Below are 20843 nucleotides of genomic sequence, written 5' to 3'. Positions count from 1 at the left end.
TGGTGGAATGGTTGTAAATTGTTAAATTGCTGTTTGATAACTTCTTTGGATCATTTGTCAGTTGAATAAGTGCTTAAAATGTTTTTGTGATTGGATCATTCTGTGATGAGCCTCATTTATAGATATTTTCAATGTGTGTGTGTCAGTCAACGTTAGAAAGGGCCACAATTACAAAATATAAAATGCCAATGTCAAATGTCAAATGTTTAATGAGTCATTCGCATATGATTCTAAATAGAAATCCACTTGGATGTAGGTCTACATTTGAAAAGCTCTCCATGCGGTATGACTTATTCAAGCGGGTCGTTTTGTGCTTCCCACCATCTGAAGGGTTCCCTCGTTGCTCCCTGAGCCCTCCTCGTGCACCCATTCCGGGAGCCACTGGTCTACCGCGTTCGTGTCGCTGCGCGCGTATCAGCTAGTCCGATGGCTGTGCCGCGTTCCCTCTCCCCTGGCTGCAGTCTGTTTGGTTACCTTTTCCGCATTCTACATGCCGACATCCAAGTCGAACAAGATCTCACGTTTCATCCTCTGAACATCTGGAATGTGGGTGCAAATAATAAACCCAGGAAATACTCTGATCATTCTTGCCGAATACATAGCATCACAAGAAAAAACTTGTCTGCAAAGTAGGGCTTTTTGTGGTCTATTATCATCTAGGCTTATTTATGTCATAATACCCCAAAAAGATGTAATGAAATATATATTTAGAAACAGTCGTGAGTTGCTGCACGTACAGAGACTTCGCATGTCCCGCCTTTTGGCTAAATCCAGTTTTTTTTTCTTTTCTGCTTTTCCCGAGTCCTTGTCAACAAACTTCGAAAAGCGGCTTCTCGCTTGCGCTGCCATCAGCATCCTGCAGGAGGAGTAAAAGTGCACACGTGGAATGTTGCCGCAGCCTTGATGGAATAGACTTTCAGCCAATCAAAAACCTGATGAGTGACGTGTTTCACGGCTTGTAGACCAATGGGTGCATTTCAGGGAATGTTTTCCCAAAAGTGGAGGAAAAAAAAGTCTTCTTCAATCTGCTCTTACAAAACGGATTGTAGCCTACAGCTGTTGCGTACAGATGCTGGTCTTCCTTTGATGCGCACTGAAAAGGTTCCTCTTTGAACCGCAGTGCCAAATTCAGCAGTTAGACTAGGTTTATTTCATAGGATAGAACGAGATGCCAAGGGTGTTTTAAACAGTTAACGTTTTAATTGCAGATGCTGTGTCTACGAAAGGAAGAGAGGTTACTTTTACAGTTACGCTTACAGTAACTGGAAACTTGAAGAAAGGGAAAAAGGCCCTTCTGGTGGAGAAACGACAAGGTAAGAAAAATGTTTGGCAGAATTATTACATTAGTAATAACCTATGCTCCATTTTCCACACAACGGGTCATAAAGTTGTTTTACACATTACAGCCAGCGATTGTTTCAGTGGGCTAAACTTTGAACCGAATAATAATGTAGCCTATATGGCTGGCATCCGCAAATACAACTTTTACTGCCTTTTATAAGACGTTTCTTTTATGTATAATTTAGCCCTATTTTAGTTTCTTTTATTTATAATATATTTATAATTAATAATAAATAAATATTTATTTTTTATCTATCATAGGCTATTTTTTTCTAAAGCGTGCCAGTCAATAATGTAATCCATTGAAGACCTACATTGCTACCAATCCATTGCTCCTACAAAATAATAGATAGCCTACAAGGATAGGCCTACTCTAAATATTGCATATAGGCCTACGTTAATATCCTGCTATATTATGTAGTATAGCCTAGGCCTGCACTAAGGCGCCTAAAATGTGACTGGTGTTTTCGTAATAGTAAATGTGTTGACAGTCTTAAGTCATTTCCATATTTTACAAGCTTCAAGCAATAATCAAACACATTGCCGGGGTAGGTTAATACTAGGCCCAGACTACAAGAACACGATAGACGCGATACCATGGCGCGTAGGCCTCCTGCGTATAGGATGCATTTGTAGGCTATACAGCAGAGTAGCCTTGGGTATCTAGGCTGTAAAACCAAAGAGCGGGACTGACCGCTAATCTGCCGCCTTTGTCCCTTTGAAGTGGTGCTCAGGGTCACCATGGTGATGGAAGTATCCTCTTGGATGGAAGGAGGATCCAAAGGATTCAAATGTGTTTTATTTATAGAAAGAACACACCAGCTATTTTGGTTGGCTCTCTGTTCCAGATTACTTTGCATCCATTGCAGATATTTAGTTTATTGGTAGTAAAACAGTCATGGGAAGGCCACCCACCTGCTGAAGTGGACTTGTTCTGGTCGGACTTTAATTCGAGTCATGACAACAGCTGTGACTGTCACCCCACTCGGTTTCCTCGGAGAAGCCTTGACCTCAACCCATGCCCTGTGTCAAGTGATTGCGTGTGTGTGTGTGTGTGCGTGCGTGCGAAACGGTGTCTGTCAGGGCTAGATAGGCATAGATTGGAGGTTGGAGGTCGTCCACTGGCTGCAGATGTCAGAGGTGATAGATGCTGTAGAGCCACTCTCCCCCAGAGCCAAGTCAAGTCAAGTATTTATATAGCACATTTCATACACGGAGGTCATTTAATGTGCTTTACATAAACAAAACCAAACAATAATAACCAATAAAAGCTGCCCTTGGGGGGACAGGAGCTCCATTCTGCCCGTGGGAGCCGTTTTTAATGAGTGTGTGATTATGGCATCATAATAGTGCTCCTTATAGCAGGCAATAACATCATGCCATCTTTTAACCCACCAATCATAGGGCTTCGCCAGGGTCATTATCAACACCCAAAACAGTTTTTAGGCCTTTTACTTGTCCCAGCCTTAGTCTTCATCTACCCCTGTAGAAACTCTGGTTATTTTCCTCTGGTGGTTATTCCTGACAATTCTTTTTTTTTGTTTTACATTTTTTGGACATTTTCTACACTTTGATGTGTGATGTTTGGATTACTTAATCAACAGTGGTCTACGGCTAAGAATGAATAGCCTGAATTGACAGGTTGTAATCACATCATAAATTCTCGTACTTGTTATAATCTCTGTACATGGCTGTACATGGCCATCTAGACGCCAGGTCTGGCTATACGTTACTGTATGGGAGAGGATGGCCTGGTACTCTTGAGAAAAAGAAAAGGAAAGTTCTTTTTTGCACAAGAGACTTTTTACACAACGACTTTCTCAACTACCTGCTCTCTCGGGCTTTACTTAACTTTAAATGGGGTCCTGTGGTCACCTCTGAACGCACGTTCACAGGACAATGTGTGTTTTACTGCTCTCTCGCCACGGCCACCACACCCAGGCAAGACACAGACAGGCACTGAGCTGGCTTCTCATGAGAGGCTGTTCAGAGCGCACCCTGCTAAGTTATGCTATTAAAGTCATGGAAATAAAGGCCCGGTTCTCAGAGGGGAACAGGTAGTTGAGAATGACTTTCAGCAGTTTTCAACACATGTAAACGGTTTCTTGTGTAAGGACTTCCCTTTCCCTGTCCCAGCCCGACATAAATCAGAACACCAGCAGATAAATCACCCAGAGTGCATGCTGGACCAGAGCCAGAACACAGCCACATCAGGGCCACATCAGAGCCAGATCAGAGCCAGATCAGAGCATACCTGTCAACACTCCCGTTTTTCCCGGGTTCTCCCGTATTTCAAGGTCATCTCCCGGCACCCTCCCGTTTTGTTATTTCTCCCGGAAAACTCCCGTAATTTGCATGGCCATCAAACTTCATTTTAAAATCATTGATCCATTCATTTTTCTACTAGTCTGACATCTCCCAGGTTGCCAGATTGTGGGAAGGTATGGTAATGGTAAGGTAAAAGCAACGACCGAAATGCAGTGTTGAAACACGTGTATGAAACGTATTAAATATGCAAACACAGATCCGGTATAAACACTGAAAAAGAAAGTGTGAAACGTTAACACAGCACACTTCAGCTGCACATCAGCAATGTCAGAAACATTATTCTCCATGTTTGTAGTTTTTATTTTAAGGTAAAAGAACTCCATTGTGCTGCTTGAACCCAAATGCACAGTGAGATGTGTTGAAATGTAATGATAGTGGAGAGCCTGTCGTAAAGTAAGCAAATACGCTCTGTTCCTCATTTGCCTGCAGCCAGCTGGCGTTGAGGGCCTTCATGGAGTGTGTTGTGTTAGCTGGCGTTGAGGGCCTTCATGGAGTGTGTTGTGTTAGCTGGCGTTGAGGGCCTTCATGGAGTGCGTTGTGTTAGCTGGCGTTGAGGGCCTTCATGGAGTGCGTTGTGTTAGCTGGCGTTGAGGGCCTTCATGGAGTGCGTTGTGTTAGCTGGCGTTGAGGGCCTTCATGGAGTGCGTTGTGTTAGCTGGCGTTGAGGGCCTTCATGGAGTGTGTTGTGTTGTGTTTGTTTCCAGGGTGACTGTGACCATGGAGTGTGTTGTGTTGTGTTTGTTTCCAGGGTGACTGTGACCATGGAGTGCGTTGTGTTGTGTTTGTTTCCAGGGTGACTGTGACCATGGAGTGCGTTGTGTTGTGTTTGTTTCCAGGGTGACTGTGACCATGGAGTGCGTTGTGTTGTGTTTGTTTCCAGGGTGACTGTGACCATGGAGTGCATTGTGTTGTGTTTGTTTCCAGGGTGACTGTGACCATGGAGTGCGTTGTGTTGTGGTTGTTTCCAGGGTGACTGTGACCATGGAGTGCGTTGTGTTGTGGTTGTTTCCAGGGTGACTGTGACCATGGAGTGTGTTGTGTTGTGTTTGTTTCCAGGGTGACTGTTACCATGGGGAGCTTCAAGGGCCACATCCTGCCGGGGAGCTTCTTCCTGATCGCAGGCCTGTGGTGGGCTGGCAAATACTCACTCTGGTACGCCACCCGCAGGAACAAGAGCGCCGGTGCAGGACGTCTGGCCACCCGAGCAATGCAGCGCCGCATGGAGATCCTAGAGGGCGCTGTGGTGCTCTCCTTCTCTCTGATTGGTGAGAACTGCTCTCCTTCTCTCTGATTGGTGAGAACTGCTGAAATGTGGAGAGTTGTGATTTAAATATTTGAAACTGAATGTGATGGCTGACATAACATTCCCATAATGTTTGGACCTGACTTGTTAATGCTATTAAGCATATAGCAACAGTATGTCAACAAGTACAACAGTCTGTAATGCAGTAGATGGCAGTATATGTTTAACAGATACTGATGCAGAAATGGACCATGGGCCCTCCCCTTTTCCACATTGAGCACATTTGTTGGTACAAAGACCCTTTATCTATTCCAGCTTTTGTAGACATATTGCCACATCATCATGTTTTGGCGTTTGTGCCACAGGCGTACTGGCACAGTGATTAGTGGCAAACTGACCTCTGTCCTTTCTCATAGTTATATCCCTCAGCATGTGCACAGACTACTTTTGTTGGTGCTCACATCCTCCCCTTGTGCCCTGTGTGTATGTGTGTGTGTGTGTGTGTGTGTGTGTGTGTGTGTATGTGTCCGTGTCCTGCTGCAGGTATCCTGGCGGAGCAGTTTGTGGCCAGCGGGCCGAGGTTCCACCTGTTTGACCCTACGCAGCAGCAGTGGGCCCAGCTGATGATCTGGCAGCACTCCACGATGTACCTGTTCTTCGCCCTGTCCGGCGCCACCACCCTCGCCATCCACGTGACCGACGTCGCGCCGCTCGCTCTGGACCGGCTCATGCTCGCCATCGCCTTCTTCAACGAGGGTGAGCCGGACGACGCCATGTTCACTTTACACCACCCATGGGACATAGTTTAACACTTTATACCACCCATGGGACATAGTTTAACACTTTACACCACCCGTTGGACATACAGTAGTTTAACACTTTAAAAGTGAAGTTCTGCACACTCACATGCACACACCTCCTCTACCTGTGTCCTCCTGTGTGTGTGTGTGTGTGTGACCAGGCCTCTAACTGTCCTGCCCCCTGCAGGCTTCCTGTTCATGTACCACCTGCATGGGCAGGACATGCTAGACGTGTGTGTGTGTGTGTGTGTGTGTGTGTGTGTGGGTGTGTGAGACCAGGCCTCTAACTGTCCTGCCCCCCGCTGCAGGCTTCCTGTTCATGTACCACCTGCATGGGCGGGACATGCTGGACGTGCACGTGCATCAGCTGCTGCTCTACGCCGTCTTCGCTGGCGCGCTGACCGCTTTCCTGGAGATGTTCCACCGCGGCAACGTGCTCCTCGAGCTGCTGCACACCACCACGTGTCTGCTGCAGGGGAGCTGGTTCTGGCAGGTAAGGGTGTGTGTGTGTGTGTGTGTGTGTGTGTGTGTGTGTGTGTGTGTGTGTGTGTGTGCCTGTGTGTGTGTGTGTGTGTGTGTGCCTGTGTGTGTGTGTCTGTGTGTGTGTGTGCGTGTGTGTGTGTGCCTGTGTGTGTGTGTGTGTGTGTGTGTGTGTGTGTGTGTGTGCCTGTGTGTGTGTGTGTGTGTGTTTGTGTGTGTGTGCCTGTGTGTGTGTGTGCGTGTGTGTGTGTGCCTGTGTGTGTGTGTCTGTGTATGTGTGTGTGTGTGTGTGTGTGTGCCTGTGTGTGTGTGTGTGTGCCTGTGTGTGTGCGTGTGTGTGTGTGCCTGTGTGTGTGTGTCTGTGTGTGTGTGTGTGTGTGTGTGCCTGTGTGTGTGCGCCTGTGTGTGTGTGCCTGTGTGTGTGTGCCTGTGTGTGTGTGTGTGTGTGTGTGTGAGGTTGTGCGCGAGTGTATATGTGTGTGTGTGCCTGTGTGTGTGTGTGTGTGTGTGTGTGTGAGGTTGTGCGCGAGTGTATATGTGTGTGTGTGCCTGTGTGTGTGTATACGAGTGTGTGTGTGTGTGTGTGTGTGTGTTTGAGAGAGAGAGAGAGAAAGAGAGAGGATGTTTGTGAGTGTGTGAGTGTGTGTCTGTGTGTACGAGTGTGTGTGTGCGTGTGTGCATGTGCGTGTGCGTGTGTGTACAAGTGTGCGTGTGTGTGTGTGAGAGAGAGAGAGAGAGAGAGAGCATGTTTCTGTGTGTGGAGACAGTGAGAGAGAGGTTTTGCAGGACGTGTAAGACAATGATGTTTTAGTAAAGTCTTTAAGAGAGAGTACACTCGTAGCAAACCTGCATCTATAATAATATTGACATGCATCATATCAATATTATCCACAGTGTAATGATGGAGTTACATTAGCATAGGGAAACGTTGTGGTTCATGGATAAAGAAGTGAGTCGATCCCTGCGGTCATGTTGTGATCTCTGTCCTGCTCCAGATCGGCTTTGTGCTGTACCCTCCTAGCGAGGTCAAGTGGGACCTGAAGGACCACAACAACGTGATGTTCATCACCATGTGCTACTGTTGGCACCTGGCCTGTGCCATCATCACCGTTTCTGTGATCTACTGCACGGTCTGCTGGTACGTCTCTCTCTCATCACTGTCTCTGTGCTCGACTGCACAGTCTGCTTGTGCATCGCTCATCACTGTCTCTGTGCTCGACTGCAGAGTCTGCTGCTCTCATCACTGTCTCTGTGCTCGACTGCACTGTCTGCTGGTATTTCTCTTTCTGATATGACTATAATATGAACTCTTTAAATGTTTTTATTTAACACCCCCCTCCCTCTAGTGTGGTACGCACCAAGCTGAGGAGAATGCCCCCCATGGAGATGGGTCTGCTCAAACCCAGAGACACAGGGGGGGAGTCTGAAGACGAGGTTTTGTGAGAACCTCCTGTCCGTTCCCCTCCAAAGACAACAGACCCTCTATTTCGACCCTGCAGAACTGATACCTCAATGTTACAGGGAACAGCAGCAAAGTCTGCCATCAATCTACAGCACTGAATGGCCTTACAGGTTTTCTAGAGTGGAAATGTCCGAATGCTAATTGGTGCTAGTGCTAACTGTTTTCGATGTCAAACCATGATGTTTAAATTTGCCGGCTTGAACCACATGCTCACAGAGCTGCCAAGGAATGAGAAAATAGTCATGGAATTCATATGCTTACTGAACAAAGTCGCCTGTACATCTTGACAGACTTCATTAAAATAGACTCGCTTGGACGCTCCTGTCACCAGAAAATAAGAATTATCAAAGTGCTAAGCAGGGAACGCCCAGACACATGGGTATATGTGCCAGCCTACTTCCCATGTGTATAGGGATCATATGGATGGCTAGTATTAGATGACAGGAGGTGTTAGCATCACCCCGGCAACAAGGAAGTCTGGACCTGTCCTGTAAAGAACCCAAAACAAACTTTTTCCAGGTACTGAAGGGAATGGAGACAAAAAGGATCCAAATATAAACTTGAGAAATTGAACTTGAATTGTTTTGTTATATCACACAACTAGTAACTTAATAGTCAGTGATTTGACAGGAACACCACACATTGAAAACTCCATATGAAGGTACGGTTTGCAGAGCTGTCTGGGGTTCAGTCTTTGGCCGAATCCCTCCACTCAGTATTGTATATTAAGATGATCAGACGGAACCGCCCAAAGTTAAATAGTGATACACTTATGACTGAGGCACTTTCATCCTCAAATCAACACTGTCCAGAAAAATATGTTTTTTGTTTGTATGTTGTTTTTTTTAAATATTTTTTTTATTATGTAAAAAAATCCCATTTTTATCATGATGCAGATGCACTGTATTTTAAATTGAACTGCGAAGTGTTTAAAGTACCTTGTTGCTTCTGAGTATTTATTGTGTCCTTAAATAAATGTGTCTAATTGTCTTTGATATAACGGTAGCCTATATAACATGTTCATTCGGAATATTAATAAAACAAAATTTGCTTGCATTGTGTTCGTGAATCTCTATTTTGTGAGCGCTTTGGTAGGCTACCCCTTGCTACACACCCTGCACTCCTGAAACATGCCAGGCACTTTCACGCACTCGCCAGGTTAGGAATGTGACGTCAGGGCGCAGGAGTCGGGTGGATTAGAAAGTTCACCGCGAAGCCTGGCAAGGAGTTGGCAGAGTTTTCCCAACTGTCCGTCACCTAAACCCCGGTCCGGTCCTTCTGTCAGAGGTGTCGGGTATGGACAAACTCAGGGCTACGTTGGGTGGTCGCGATGGCCAGAGTGATGGCAGAAATATTATCGAGGTAGGTAAACTTTTATTTCGATGTCCAGAAGCATTGTGGATGCTGTAGCCTACTGCTCTGCTCCGAGGCAAACCATATCGGAGGGATCGAACATTTCTCATACATTAGGTTATTGACGAGCAGATTTAGGAGAGTGATTTTTAACATTACTGTATTCCACCCTATTGGACCTCACTAAATGTCCTACGGGTAGTCACTGTGTTTAGGCTGATTAGGCAAAACTATCATTCAAACTCCATTTAGGCAGCGAATGAAGCGTCCACTCTTGGATGGGGAACGCGCGTGAAAGGATTCATCGCGTGTATGGTGATCGGAGTTGGGTGCACTGTTCTGGTGAGTATTTGGATGACTTTGCGCCTCTGTATTTTGTTTAGTTTCTTCCTCAGGGAAGATTTGGGGTAAGACGGAACTAGGACAAGTGCATATGAGAAGAAGGAACCAGAAAACAGAGTTGCGGTGCAGGTTTGACCAGATCTGAGGAATGTCATTCAGCCCAAAGTGCTGTATCTGATTGTCCACGTGTCTCTGTTATTGCTTTGCCACCCTGTGCCATCACTGCTGAAGAGATTATTGATTTATTTTGCAGGGGGTGTGTTGCTTATTTATTCCCAAACTAGGGCTGATTCTCTTCATTGTGTTCTACACCTTTGGAAATGTTTGCTCCCTTGCAAGGTGAGTCAGCAACTGTAAGATTGATGTCACCATAATAGGCTACAAGATGTTGATGAGCTAGAGATCTTCAGCAGGGGGTTTACAAGGTTACTTCAGGACAGGATAGGACAGGGCAGGGGTCCCCAAATTATGGTGACTGAGTGGCATGTGTTAGGTTGTTAGGTACACACACTGATTGTATGAAATGTATAGCCTATGTTTTGTATGGATATCATTAAACGGCTCTTCACAATGCTAGTAGAACGCTCCATTGTCTTGAATGGGATTTCCCAAAGTTCTAGCGGTAAATAAATTCATGTAATTACCGCTGTCAATGGTAACAGGTTTTGTGCTTCTGATACTTCTTTCATATCACTATGCAAGGACTGGAACTTCATTCAAACGTGATAGCAGACGGTTGATCAGCTGTGTTCTAAAGAATGTTTGATTCAAGTTCAGCAGCGTGTGTTGTTGCGAACTATTTGTTTCTCAGCAAATGCATGGGCGGATTATGAACTTTCGGGCCCCTGGGCCCAGATGTATTAAGGGCCCCCCACTAATTGTCGTATAAGTGGGAGGGGGTAATTGGGGGTCCTCCCCCAGAAAATTTTGAATTTGTTTGATGTGTTTTCCTGTATTCTGGTGCATTTTGGGGATGGCCAATACTAAATTCAATCAGATTCATAGCCTACATCCTGATTTGTTAGATAGATACTTTATTGATCCCCAAGGGGAAATTCGTAATATTGAGGCAATGATTCCATGCTTGGGCTTCAGGGCCCCCTGACCTCTTGGGCCCCTGGGCCTGGTCCCGGTAGGCCCGTGCAGTAATCCATCCCTGTGTGTGTGTGTACGTCTCAGTTGTACTGTGTAATGTGTGTGTGTGTGTGTGCACGTCTCAGTTGTACGGTGTAATGTGTGTGTGTTCAGTATGTGTGTGTACACGTCTCAATTGTACAGTGTAATGTGTGTGTGTGTGTGTGTGTGCACGTCTCAGTTGTACGGTGTAATGTGTGTGTGTTCAGTATGTGTGTGTACACGTCTCAATTGTACAGTGTAATGTGTGTGTGTGTGTGTGTGCACGTCTCAGTTGTACGGTGTAATGTGTGTGTGTTCAGTATGTGTGTGTACACGTCTCAATTGTACAGTGTAATGTGTTTGTGTGTGTGTGCACGTCTCAGTTGTATGGTGTAATGTGTGTGTACACATCTCAGTTGTACAGTGTAATGTGTGTGTGTATGTGTGTGTGCATGTCTCAGCTGTACAGTGTAATGTCTCCTCAGCACCATGTTCTTGATGGGCCCACTGAAGCAGCTGAAGAGGATGTGTGATAAGACGCGGTTCTTTGCCACTGCAGTCATGATCGTGAGTCGCCTAGAACGAGTCTGCTCTTCCCTCTTTAGCCAGACAGCGCGTTGGAATAGAAACTTCTCTTTTGATTACAGAAACGGTTTATCCTAAAGAATCAGAATTGTTGCAGTGAACTGTGTGGTATAGGCATTTTTGTGTAAGACATGGATAAAAGTGTTTGCTAAAATGAATAAATGTAAATGTAGTTATTATATAATATATTATATAATGTAAATACATATATGTAGTTATTCTGTGCATTGTAGGCCCTAATTTAAATGATGGGGGAAAATGGAAAGTCTGTCAGCAAGCAAAGTTGTAGTCGTGCATAAACTATAGCTATTCTATGGCATGTGGGAGCACGTGCATAAACTATAGCTATTCTATGGCACGTGGGAGCACTGAGTCAAGATCTTGTCTTTGGTGTTCAACTGATACATTTATTTTTTCCTTAGTTGTAAAATTAGCCCAAGTTAGACTTTTCTTTATGCCCTACGTCTCCATTGTAGATGTGGATTCCTTTGTTATAAAACAAAGAAATCCTCCAGACCTCACCAGACCTCAAATCAGAGTATGTAGTTAAGTGGGTGTCATTGTTTGTATTGTCCCCTCATATCTGATTGATAATGACAAGGCTGATCAGCAACCTCAACATCACTGTACACTCATGACTCTCTTTTTTTTCTTTTCTTAAAGACTTGTTTAGTGCTGACCATCTGTGCAGTCTTCTGGGTGAGTGCTTCTCTCTGGACAAGAGCGTCCAGTCAAACGCTATTCTCCCAAGTGGCTCGTTTGGTGTTTAGTAAACATTGTCTTTATTGTCTTTATTAAGATATTTCTCATGGTAGGCTGATGGTTGTGTGAGAATACTGTAGCAGATCTATGTCCCCTTCCCTCGACACTCTCTTTTTCATAGTGTCAGTATATGCAGTTCTCTACAGCCATCACGGGTCATTTGTTTCAGTGATGTAGTTTGATGTGTGTGTTCTATCTGTATTTTTTCAGTGGAAAATCTTTGTTCTTGCTCTGGTGTTCGTCATTCTGCAGTCTATTGCTTTTGCCTGGTGAGTGAGAACACGTTTTATTGGAGTAAATAAAGATCAAGTAGCGACTTATTGGTTTACACTAAAATACTTATATTCCTTATTTGTAATTAATTAATTTGTTTGTTTGTTTACAGGTATGGTTTGTCGTATATTCCATTTGCAAGGTCAGTGATTTTAGTTTGGTCTTGAGGTGTACAGTCGCTTCCTATAGCACATATCCCACACATACCTGCATAAATACACAACCCCAGGCACAGAGAGAGATAGACAGACCAAGGCAGACAGACAAACGTGTAGACTACACAAGCAAACAAACACACACACACACACACAAACTGATCGACAGACACACTCCATACTCATAGTCAACATAGCTATGTCCACATGAGGGCGCTCTTTGTCTGTTTATGGGGTTACGTTATGGGTCATTCATTCCCTGTAATATGATGGGTTACGTTATCGGTCTTTCCCTGTAATATGATGGGTTTACGTTATGGGTCATTCCCTCTATGTATGATGGGGTTGCATTATGGGTCATTTGTCTGTATATGATGGAGTTACTTTATGGGTCATTCCAATGATCGTAAAAATCCCAGTACCTGTTTTTTCAAATCATCAGGTTATGGTGGTATGAATGGTTCACCACAATTCAATACAGTATACTCTCAAATGTATACTTTCCATAACACAAGTTGTCATTCAAGACACGGCATGGCCAGGTAGTCTTTGACCAGTCTACCTCTTACGGCATGGGAGCCAGATAGATAGATAGATACTGTAGATAGATGGATACGTTATTGATCCCCAAGGGGAAATTCAAGATAGCCAGGTAGTCTTTGACCAGTCCACCTCTTACGGCATGGGAGCCAGATAGATAGATAGATACTGTAGATAGATAGATAGATAGATACGTTATTGATCCCCAAGGGGAAATTCAAGATAGCCAGGTAGTCTTTGACCAGTCCACCTCTAACACTTTCTGATTGTATTCTGCCTCTGTGCTTCTCAGGGATGCAGTACTGAAGTTTTTGTCCATGATGTGCCGGTTTTGTATCAAAGAATGAGCCGAAGATGCTGATGGATTCAGCCATAACACTGAGCTTTTGAGTTTACACTCCCCTGTGAAATACCTGCTTAGATACTGTTACAGGTCATTTAATGACTGGTCTTTTGGCAGGGCTGTATATGTGATATGCAAGAAATCACAAGCTATGAAGAGTTTATAATATGTGGTGTTTGAAATGTACATTTTATTGTTATTTTTGCAGAATTATTCATCTTAATATACTGATAGAGGTTTTGGCCTTTTTGGAAAATGTAAAATATTGTGTTTTTAATTGTAAATGTCTGAAATAATGGTCATATTAAAAATGGTTACACACACTGATTGTAAGAAATGTATAGCCTGTGTTTTATATGAATATTATTATACGCTCTTCACAATGCTAGAACGCTCCATTGACTTGAATGGGATTTCCCAAAGTTCTAGCGGTAAATAAATTCATTTATACCATGGTCTAGGTTGAAAAGGGTGTCGTTTAAAAAGTGATATACTACACCTATAAAAAGACGTTCCGTTCGAATTGCCTGATGACAGTTCTAAATCACTGTGCTGGCTCAAACGCTAGTTGGTAACCAAGGCAGCATTATCAACAATCAACTTATCGACATTCCACAGCGTTGCGATAAAGAGCTGAAAAAACTAACGATTTTAGCTCTAAAACTCATTTAGTATTAATAATTGATTTCATATTTATTTATTTCCTAAGTGACCATGGTATAAAAGGGATAATGCCCTTCCATGCGTCCATTATCAGAAATAACTCCGCTTTAACCCTCTCTGATTGTACTACATCTCCCGTGTTTCCTACGATGAACGCAAAGCCTCATGGGAAGTCAAAACGGATCCTTCCATTTCCTGTCAGGCAGACTTGTTTCTACACCGAAAATATCTCGCTGTTGCTGGTAGTACATATTTTATGCCGGCAAGATATACAAAGCGTGCTGTTTAGCTTTAGCATAACGAAATAGTTCTTTTTCGACATCGTTTCTGATGCAGATAAACTACTCGCTGCTAGATGGTGCGCAGCGCAACCTTAAAAGGGCAACCAAAGAGTGGCGTGTGGGACCCGCCTGATCACACCATACCAGTGGAGCGCAAGTAAGAGAATTCCCTAACTAGGCCTGCGCCCCCCACCCTTTGTTGTAGTGCAAAGTTTTACACAAGATTCACTGAGTAATTATATACATCAAAATACATACCTAGATCCATAGTTTTTTCTCTCCAATTTTTGGCATTCCCATTTGTGATATGTCTTCAATTGATTAACTTTTATTGGTATGTTTATAAACTAACAGCACTTGCATTTCTGAGTTGCTGACTGTGTCTTCACTTATACTGTAGCCTACATTATTTAAGCAACAATTCCATGACCCCTATAACAATTGTAATGTCTTGGCCTCCTTATCCCTCTAGAATCTCTGACATGGAGGAGTCAGTTGTCATAGAAATTATGTTGACACTGGTGTTAATTAATTTCAGTTGACCGTTGTAGGTGAGAGGCGGTTGCCATGGCATCCTCTAAGGATGCTGTGAGGCGTCAGAGGCGGAGAGAGCTGGACGCAAGGCGGAGCAAATCACGTGTGCGGCTGGGAGCATGTCTCCCACACTGGGGTAAACTGAAGGACAGCCTGGGGTTCACGCTGCATTCAGAGCTGGCTCAATATCTACTGGAGAGGTACACACACACACACACACACACAGCCTAGCCCTGAGTTCACACTGCACTCACCACCGATCTCAGTATCTGCTGGAGAGGTATAAACACTCTCTCTCTCACACACACACACACACACAGCCTAGCCCTGAGTTCACACTGCACTCACCGATCTCAGTATCTGCTGGAGAGGTGTAAACACTCTCTCTCTCTCACACACACACACACACACACAGAGCCTGGGCATGGTAAATACACACATACAGATTTCCTACACACATTTGTACCATGAATAGTAATTTTACCACCATTAACTAATCGTCTTCTTGGTATTCAGTATTCAGGTTTCTGATTTGCTTTCCTCTCTCTCTCTTTAGCTACATCTCTAAGGCGTCCGCAAAATGCTCATGTAAGTCCAATTCAGATTGGTTCACAATCTACCCACCATACCCACCATAACAACCTACCCACCATAACAATGTACCCATCATAACAATGTATCCACCATAACAATCTTCTCACCATAACAATGTACTCATTATAACACTATCACAACATATGTATCATAACAACGTAGCCTACGCATCATAACAATGTACGCATTATAACAATGTACTCATCATAACATCACCAATTCAGCTGGGTTCACTATCACATCATACTCATAACATCACCAAAATACTGAAGCATTATTTTAAAAGCAGTGCGGTTTTGAAGCATCATATTAATAGCCATAGAGTTTTACCTATTCTAGTTAAAAGCAGTACAGCTTTTGAAGCATCATAGTAATAGCCGTAGAGTTTTACCTGTTCTAGTCAGTGTCCTAGGTTGGCTTTTTTTTACAAAGTACATGGACAAATTGAGGTTCTCTTCGTCCTAGCTGTTTTTCTCATTTCTTTCTTTCTCTCTCTCTCTCTCTCTCTCTCTCTCTCTCTCTCTCTCTCTGCAGGCTCTAGAGAGGAGTCGGCCATCATGGCGTCAGTGGAGGCGCTTCACAGGCTGGTACTGCTGGTCCACAGCCATGGGCAGCACTGCCCGCACCCCCCCTCCCTCCAGCAGGGCGCGGTCACTGCAGGGTCCACCCCGTGCCCAGAGCAGAGCCGGGCGCCGCCCAGCGGGACGCCTGAGCTGGGCACTAACGCCAACGTTGGGTCAGAGAGTGGGCCCACGTCCACGGGAGTTGGACCGGCAGAATCCCCGGAGGTGATGGAGGGGGAGCTCTGCCTGAGCTACGCGTGCGAGAGTGGCCATGTTTTCTCCTGGAGCCCAAAGGCAGCACCACTGGGGGGCGAGGGGAGTGGAGGAGGAGGGGGGGCCACAGGCGCGGACACGAGTCTCACTGCAGACGCCCCCAGGGGCCCGAGTCTCACTGCAGACGCCCCCAGAGACACGAGTCTCACTGCAGACGCCCCCAGGGGCCCGAGTCTCACTGCAGACGCCCCCAGAGAGGGGGGGCCGAGGGGAAACGGGGTGGACGAGGGGGGGGCCAGAGTGGACGAGGGCTCTGTCATGAGGACCAGGAGTCGCACGGTGGCGGGGACAGAGATGCCGACGTCGCATCAGGCAGCGCAGGGGGCAGAGGAGGGTTCAAGGGGACAGGTGGAGCGCCCAGGTCACACCGCAGAGGAAGCAAGCACCAGAGGTAAGCAGCTTAGTCTGCTGTTTTCACCTACCTGTTTGTGCCGTCCGCTGAGTGACCGCTGTTCTGTCTTTCAGAGGGCAGTGGCCCGGTGGACACAGACGCAGGAAACGTTGCCGTGCCAACAGGATTTCCTCAATCATCACAGCCCTGGTACAGTATATGGAAACACAGCAAAGTTAGCAAACAGCAGATGTAACAGGCACTGACAGAAAGCCGTAGCCCCAAGTCATGTTTTCAACTCATCTCACATCAGGTATTCTCAGGTCTTTATCAAAGTCTCGATAAATTCATCAGCTACATTATAATCTCTCATCAACGCTGCACGTATTTACTAATGATTTTAGGATATGATGTAAACATATTTATATTATGACTATTACACAGACATTAACAGAGTTAACTGGGACAGCTATATTGATCATATTTCTCAAATGTTTTGCCAGCACTGAGTCAGCCACACTATCTAAAGTGGCCAATGTGACCCCTAATAAGAGGACAGACCCTTCGGACCACAGCAGCCTGGCTGCAGGACCAGTCTCTCGCACCACCAGGTGGCGCTTATGAGTCTGTGTGCAGGATGTACAGAATGCTTTGATATTTAACCTCAACCTCATTAGATTTGCTAAATGGCCTTTTGTGTATTTAGCAGGACCAGCGTGCCAAGCGACGAGGTTCCTCTAACTGGGGGCAAAAGGAAAAGGTTTGTGTCTAACGTTCTTGCACTGACTTGCTATGTTCATTGCACGCCTACAGTGCAGCGTCGTCCTGCCTCCTTCATCACTAGTCATCTCAGGAGGAAGCACATGACGTGAACATGATGTGAACAGCAAGCCCCACCCATTTCTGAAAGTACCTTAAACTACACAGGAGTTGCCCTTCACCAGTCTTGCATAAGCATGGAGATCTGGTGTTTATTTTACATGCACATTTAGCTAAAACAATTTACTCTGTTGAACAGTTATTTCCATGTTCATATACAGTATATTCATGTTAAATACACATTTTAATATGTGCAAAATATACCAAGTGGCTCTTAGTGTTGTAAGCCTCTTGCTCTGCTCTCTCCTCTAAGGTCCAAGTGCAGGAACAGACTTGAGGAGTTTAATATGTTAGTTGAGCATTGTGCCCATCAAAAGGTGTTTACTTGTACTGACGTACCCCAACAGGAAAGCAACCCCCAAAGAAATACTGCTGTGCACCTATGAGGGCTGTGAAAAGATCTTCTCCAATCGACAGTACCTCAACGTAAGTGCAGACCAACCAATCAACAGTACCTCAGTGTAGGTACAGTCAAACCAAGTCAAGTCAAGTTTATTTATATAGCACATTTCATACACAGAGGTCATTCAATGTGCTTTACATAAACAAAACCAAACAATAATAACAAATAAAAGCATAGAAGGGCGATATAGAATAGATAAAAAGGTAAAGATCATAATAAAAAGAAAACATAAAACACACAAGGTAAAATCATTTAAAAATAGAGAATGATTAAAAAGACAAAATAAAAGAAACAAGGTAGAATAATTTTCAAGACAGACTCAGAAAGTATAACTCAGTGCAGTTAGTAGAAAGCATCTGAGAACAGTTTGGTCTTATCAACAGTACCTCATGTAAGTACCGTCAAAGGACTGGCTTAGAGTCCCACATTAAGAGTTTGTTAATCTGCAGTTAGTGTTAGTCCGCTACATGAAGCCTGAGGTGCATTCAAATTCACAAACATAAGCAAGCTTGAGTTCTTTGCTAAATGTTTGCGAACACTTGCAATCAGTTTGAGGAGGTAGTTCTCTGTGAACATATAGTAGAGCAGGACAAAGGACTTAAAATGTAATATTTACACCTAATAGGTCAAATTGAACTATTGTGAGAAAACCATCGGAACGAACATTTCCCACTCTTTGCCAATTTTGAACGCACTTCTACTGTGAAAGCCTGCTGCTGCTGTTGTCACTTCTACTGTGAAAGCTGCTGCTGCTGCTGTAGTCACGGTGATCTTCTACTGTGAAAGCTGCTGCTGCTGTTGTCACGGTGATCTTCTCCTTTGGTCAGCATCACACGAAGTACCAGCATGTCCAGCAGAAGACCTTCATCTGTTCCCACCCGACCTGTGGAAAGTCCTTCAACTTCAAAAAACACCTCAAGGAGCATGAGAAGCTGCACAGTGGTGAGTCCTTTACAGTGTGTCTGGAGATCTCGGCCTCTTCGTCTCTGTCTTACGTACTGTAGGCTGGTAAGATCTAGGAAGCACTACTGCTGAAGGTCCAGCTATTATGTTTTGGTTCCATAAGCATTTAGTCTCATTGAAGTGGAGTTTGGAGGCCTATCTCTGAGCTGGTGTGAGTAAAGTCTTTGCTGGTGTTTGCTGTGTTGCTGTGAATAAAGTGTGTGTGTGTGTGTGTGTGTGTGTGTGTGTGTGTGTTTGACAGACCAGAGAGACTACATCTGTGAGTACTGTGCTCGAGGCTTTCGCACTAGTAGTAACCTGCTCATCCATCGACGTATCCACACAGGAGAAAAGCCACTACAGTAAGAGCAACGACATCTTTACACCTTAACACCAGTAGCCCATTCTGCCTGTGTTAGCTTGCTCCTTAACACCAATATTGCATCCTGCCTGTGTTAGCTTGCTCCTTAACATCAGTAGCCCATTCTGCTGTGTTAGCTTGCTCCTTAACACCAGTAGCCCATTCTGCTGTGTTAGCTTGCTCCTTAACACCAGTAGCCCATTCTGCTGTGTCAGCTTGCTCCTTAACACCAGTAGCCCATTCTGCCTGCGTTAGCTTGCTCTGCTGTGTACTGTGTTTGTCCAGATATGCTAACATGGCATGTAAGAGGACGACGTGTTGTTTTTGCGATGGTTTGTGTGTTGATCATTTTGACGGTTTATATCCAGGTGTGATTGTGTGCACGTCAATGAGGAATTCTGACTCTGCCTTCACCTGCCTTCAGAAGGCTGTGTCATTTATGGCTGTGTGGTTTATAAGTGTGTGGTTGTTCAGTAGGGGTGTGTGCATGTGTGTGTGTGTGTGTCTGTGTGTGTGTGTGTGTGTGCGTGTGTGTGTGTGCGTGTTCACTTGTTCACATTCCTGTGAAATTCCAGCTGTGTGTATCACCCTCTCCGCTTGTGTTCCCTGGTGTGATATGTGTCATATCACCTGGCCTCAGAAGGCCTTGTCATTTATGTGCCTGTGTGTGTGTGTGTGTGTGTGTGTGTGTGTGCGTGCGTGCGCCTGTGTGCACGAGCGTGCGTTGCCTCCCAGGTGTGAGGTGTGTGGTTTCACCTGCTGCCAGAAGGCCTCACTGAACTGGCACATGAGGAAGCACAACGCGGAGAGCTCGTACCAGTTCCCCTGCGACATCTGTGGCCGCCGCTTCGAGAAGAGGGACAACGTCACCGCTCACCGGAGCAAGAGCCACCCCGATTACCCGGCCAGTGCCGGGGCTTCCAGTGCCCTTTCTGCCCCAGTGGCTTCCACTGCCCCCTCTCCAGCCCCTACAGAGGTCTGTATCACCTACCAAGGCTGCTGAGAGGCCATCAGAAAAGAAGGCTCACACTGAAACATCAGAACCCTCCAAAGGCCAGCGTCCCTCGGCCCCTTCCCCAGCTTCTCCCCGCGCCGACACGGTAACATGGACACTACTGGAATGACTGCTGAAAGCGAAGCATCTGCATCAAACTCCCCAGGACCTCAGCAGTCAGATGGAGTCTTTGAACACGTACATGAGCACATACAAGACCCCCCCCCACACACACACACACACACACACATCCTACAGAGCAGATGAAAAAGGTGGTAGGGATAGCCACCATATTCAAAAAGTCTTTTCAGTGCAATCAGTCATTATTTGGTGACTGCGTCATTTGAATACCTGTGTGCATGCATTAAGTCTTCTCCTCAGATTTTATTACAGACTATTTACAGGCCTCCAAAACATTCAGCTAAAGTGTTTCTTCTACAGTTAGGTGAATTGTTGTCAGCCATTTGCATAAATTTCAACTGTCTTATTGTATCAGGGGATCTAGACGTGCATGTGGATAATCCTGAAAACACTTGCCAATGAATGAGTTGTGCTATTTGATTCCTTCTACCTAACACACTCTCTTGGCCATACTCTCAACCTCGTTATTGCAAAGGGTCTCAATGTCTACAAGTGTTAAAGACCTGGTCTTATCTGATCATAATTATTATCGTGTGTTGTTTAATGTGTCTATGTCCCCAACACACTCAGAACAGATCTGTTGTGGTAAGAAGGAGAATCATAAATGATCACACAAGGGCTCTCTTTGAGCAGGCACTTTCACAGACGTCAAGTTAAGGGTCAGACTTGGTAGAAGGTTCACTGGATTATTTTAGTGCAAAAATTACAAATATTATGGATGACATTGCGCCATAAAAATTCAAGACAGTCACTGACAAGCA

At 45.0% G+C, this 20843-nt stretch overlaps 3 protein-coding genes across 8 annotated transcripts; all 3 read left to right on the top strand.

Moving 5' to 3' along the window:
* The first annotated feature begins 792 nt into the window (after window positions 1-792).
* Window positions 793-8710, top strand: tmem45a (transmembrane protein 45a). Its single transcript, XM_042111571.1, has 7 exons — window positions 793-1101; window positions 1209-1313; window positions 4726-4934; window positions 5456-5668; window positions 6021-6205; window positions 7188-7330; window positions 7539-8710. Exons 3-7 carry the CDS (start codon window positions 4739-4741, stop codon window positions 7633-7635), a joined length of 834 nt encoding a protein of 277 aa, XP_041967505.1. The 5' UTR covers window positions 793-1101; window positions 1209-1313; window positions 4726-4738; the 3' UTR covers window positions 7636-8710.
* Window positions 8711-8817: 107 nt separating this feature from the next.
* On the top strand, window positions 8818-13446 carry sft2d2a (SFT2 domain containing 2a). The gene is made up of 8 exons (XM_042111575.1): window positions 8818-9016; window positions 9260-9349; window positions 9603-9688; window positions 10951-11032; window positions 11714-11749; window positions 12023-12081; window positions 12198-12227; window positions 13073-13446. The coding sequence occupies exons 1-8, from the start codon at window positions 8951-8953 to the stop codon at window positions 13125-13127; spliced, it is 504 nt and encodes a 167-aa protein (XP_041967509.1). The 5' UTR covers window positions 8818-8950; the 3' UTR covers window positions 13128-13446.
* Window positions 13447-13574: 128 nt separating this feature from the next.
* Window positions 13575-20534, top strand: znf692 (zinc finger protein 692). 6 transcript variants are annotated; one of them, XM_042111557.1, is made up of 11 exons: window positions 13575-14224; window positions 14619-14801; window positions 15158-15189; window positions 15730-16422; window positions 16497-16572; window positions 16866-16973; window positions 17069-17122; window positions 17589-17667; window positions 18472-18586; window positions 18849-18948; window positions 19683-20534. In XM_042111557.1, the coding sequence occupies exons 2-11, from the start codon at window positions 14635-14637 to the stop codon at window positions 19948-19950; spliced, it is 1692 nt and encodes a 563-aa protein (XP_041967491.1). In that variant the 5' UTR covers window positions 13575-14224; window positions 14619-14634; the 3' UTR covers window positions 19951-20534. The 6 variants fall into 6 exon arrangements, with proteins under 6 accessions (XP_041967491.1, XP_041967492.1, XP_041967490.1 ...); XM_042111558.1 differs by having other exon boundaries at window positions 14606-14801; window positions 17072-17122; XM_042111556.1 differs by having other exon boundaries at window positions 14606-14801.
* Window positions 20535-20843: the final 309 nt, after the last annotated feature.

This window comes from Alosa sapidissima, chromosome 12 (assembly GCF_018492685.1).
Source record: "Alosa sapidissima isolate fAloSap1 chromosome 12, fAloSap1.pri, whole genome shotgun sequence".
Classification (NCBI taxonomy): domain Eukaryota; kingdom Metazoa; phylum Chordata; class Actinopteri; order Clupeiformes; family Clupeidae; genus Alosa; species Alosa sapidissima.
Note: the sequence above shows the minus strand (reverse complement) of the source record. Positions and strands in the feature narration are given on the sequence as shown.

Excerpts from the sequence above, each read along its gene's own strand:
- tmem45a (XM_042111571.1), top strand. The coding sequence starts at position 4,739 with ATGGGGAGCTTCAAGGGCCACATCCTGCCGGGGAGCTTCTTCCTGATC. Across the intron at positions 4,935-5,455 it reads GCTCTCCTTCTCTCTGATTG|GTATCCTGGCGGAGCAGTTT; the intron begins GTGAGAACTGCT and ends GTCCTGCTGCAG. Across the intron at positions 7,331-7,538 it reads ATCTACTGCACGGTCTGCTG|TGTGGTACGCACCAAGCTGA; the intron begins GTACGTCTCTCT and ends CCCTCCCTCTAG.
- znf692 (XM_042111557.1), top strand. The coding sequence starts at position 14,635 with ATGGCATCCTCTAAGGATGCTGTGAGGCGTCAGAGGCGGAGAGAGCTG. Across the intron at positions 14,802-15,157 it reads GCTCAATATCTACTGGAGAG|CTACATCTCTAAGGCGTCCG; the intron begins GTACACACACAC and ends CTCTCTCTTTAG. Across the intron at positions 17,123-17,588 it reads ACTGGGGGCAAAAGGAAAAG|GAAAGCAACCCCCAAAGAAA; the intron begins GTTTGTGTCTAA and ends GTACCCCAACAG.
- sft2d2a (XM_042111575.1), top strand. The coding sequence starts at position 8,951 with ATGGACAAACTCAGGGCTACGTTGGGTGGTCGCGATGGCCAGAGTGAT. Across the intron at positions 9,350-9,602 it reads GAGTTGGGTGCACTGTTCTG|GGGGTGTGTTGCTTATTTAT; the intron begins GTGAGTATTTGG and ends TTTATTTTGCAG. Across the intron at positions 12,228-13,072 it reads TCGTATATTCCATTTGCAAG|GGATGCAGTACTGAAGTTTT; the intron begins GTCAGTGATTTT and ends TGTGCTTCTCAG.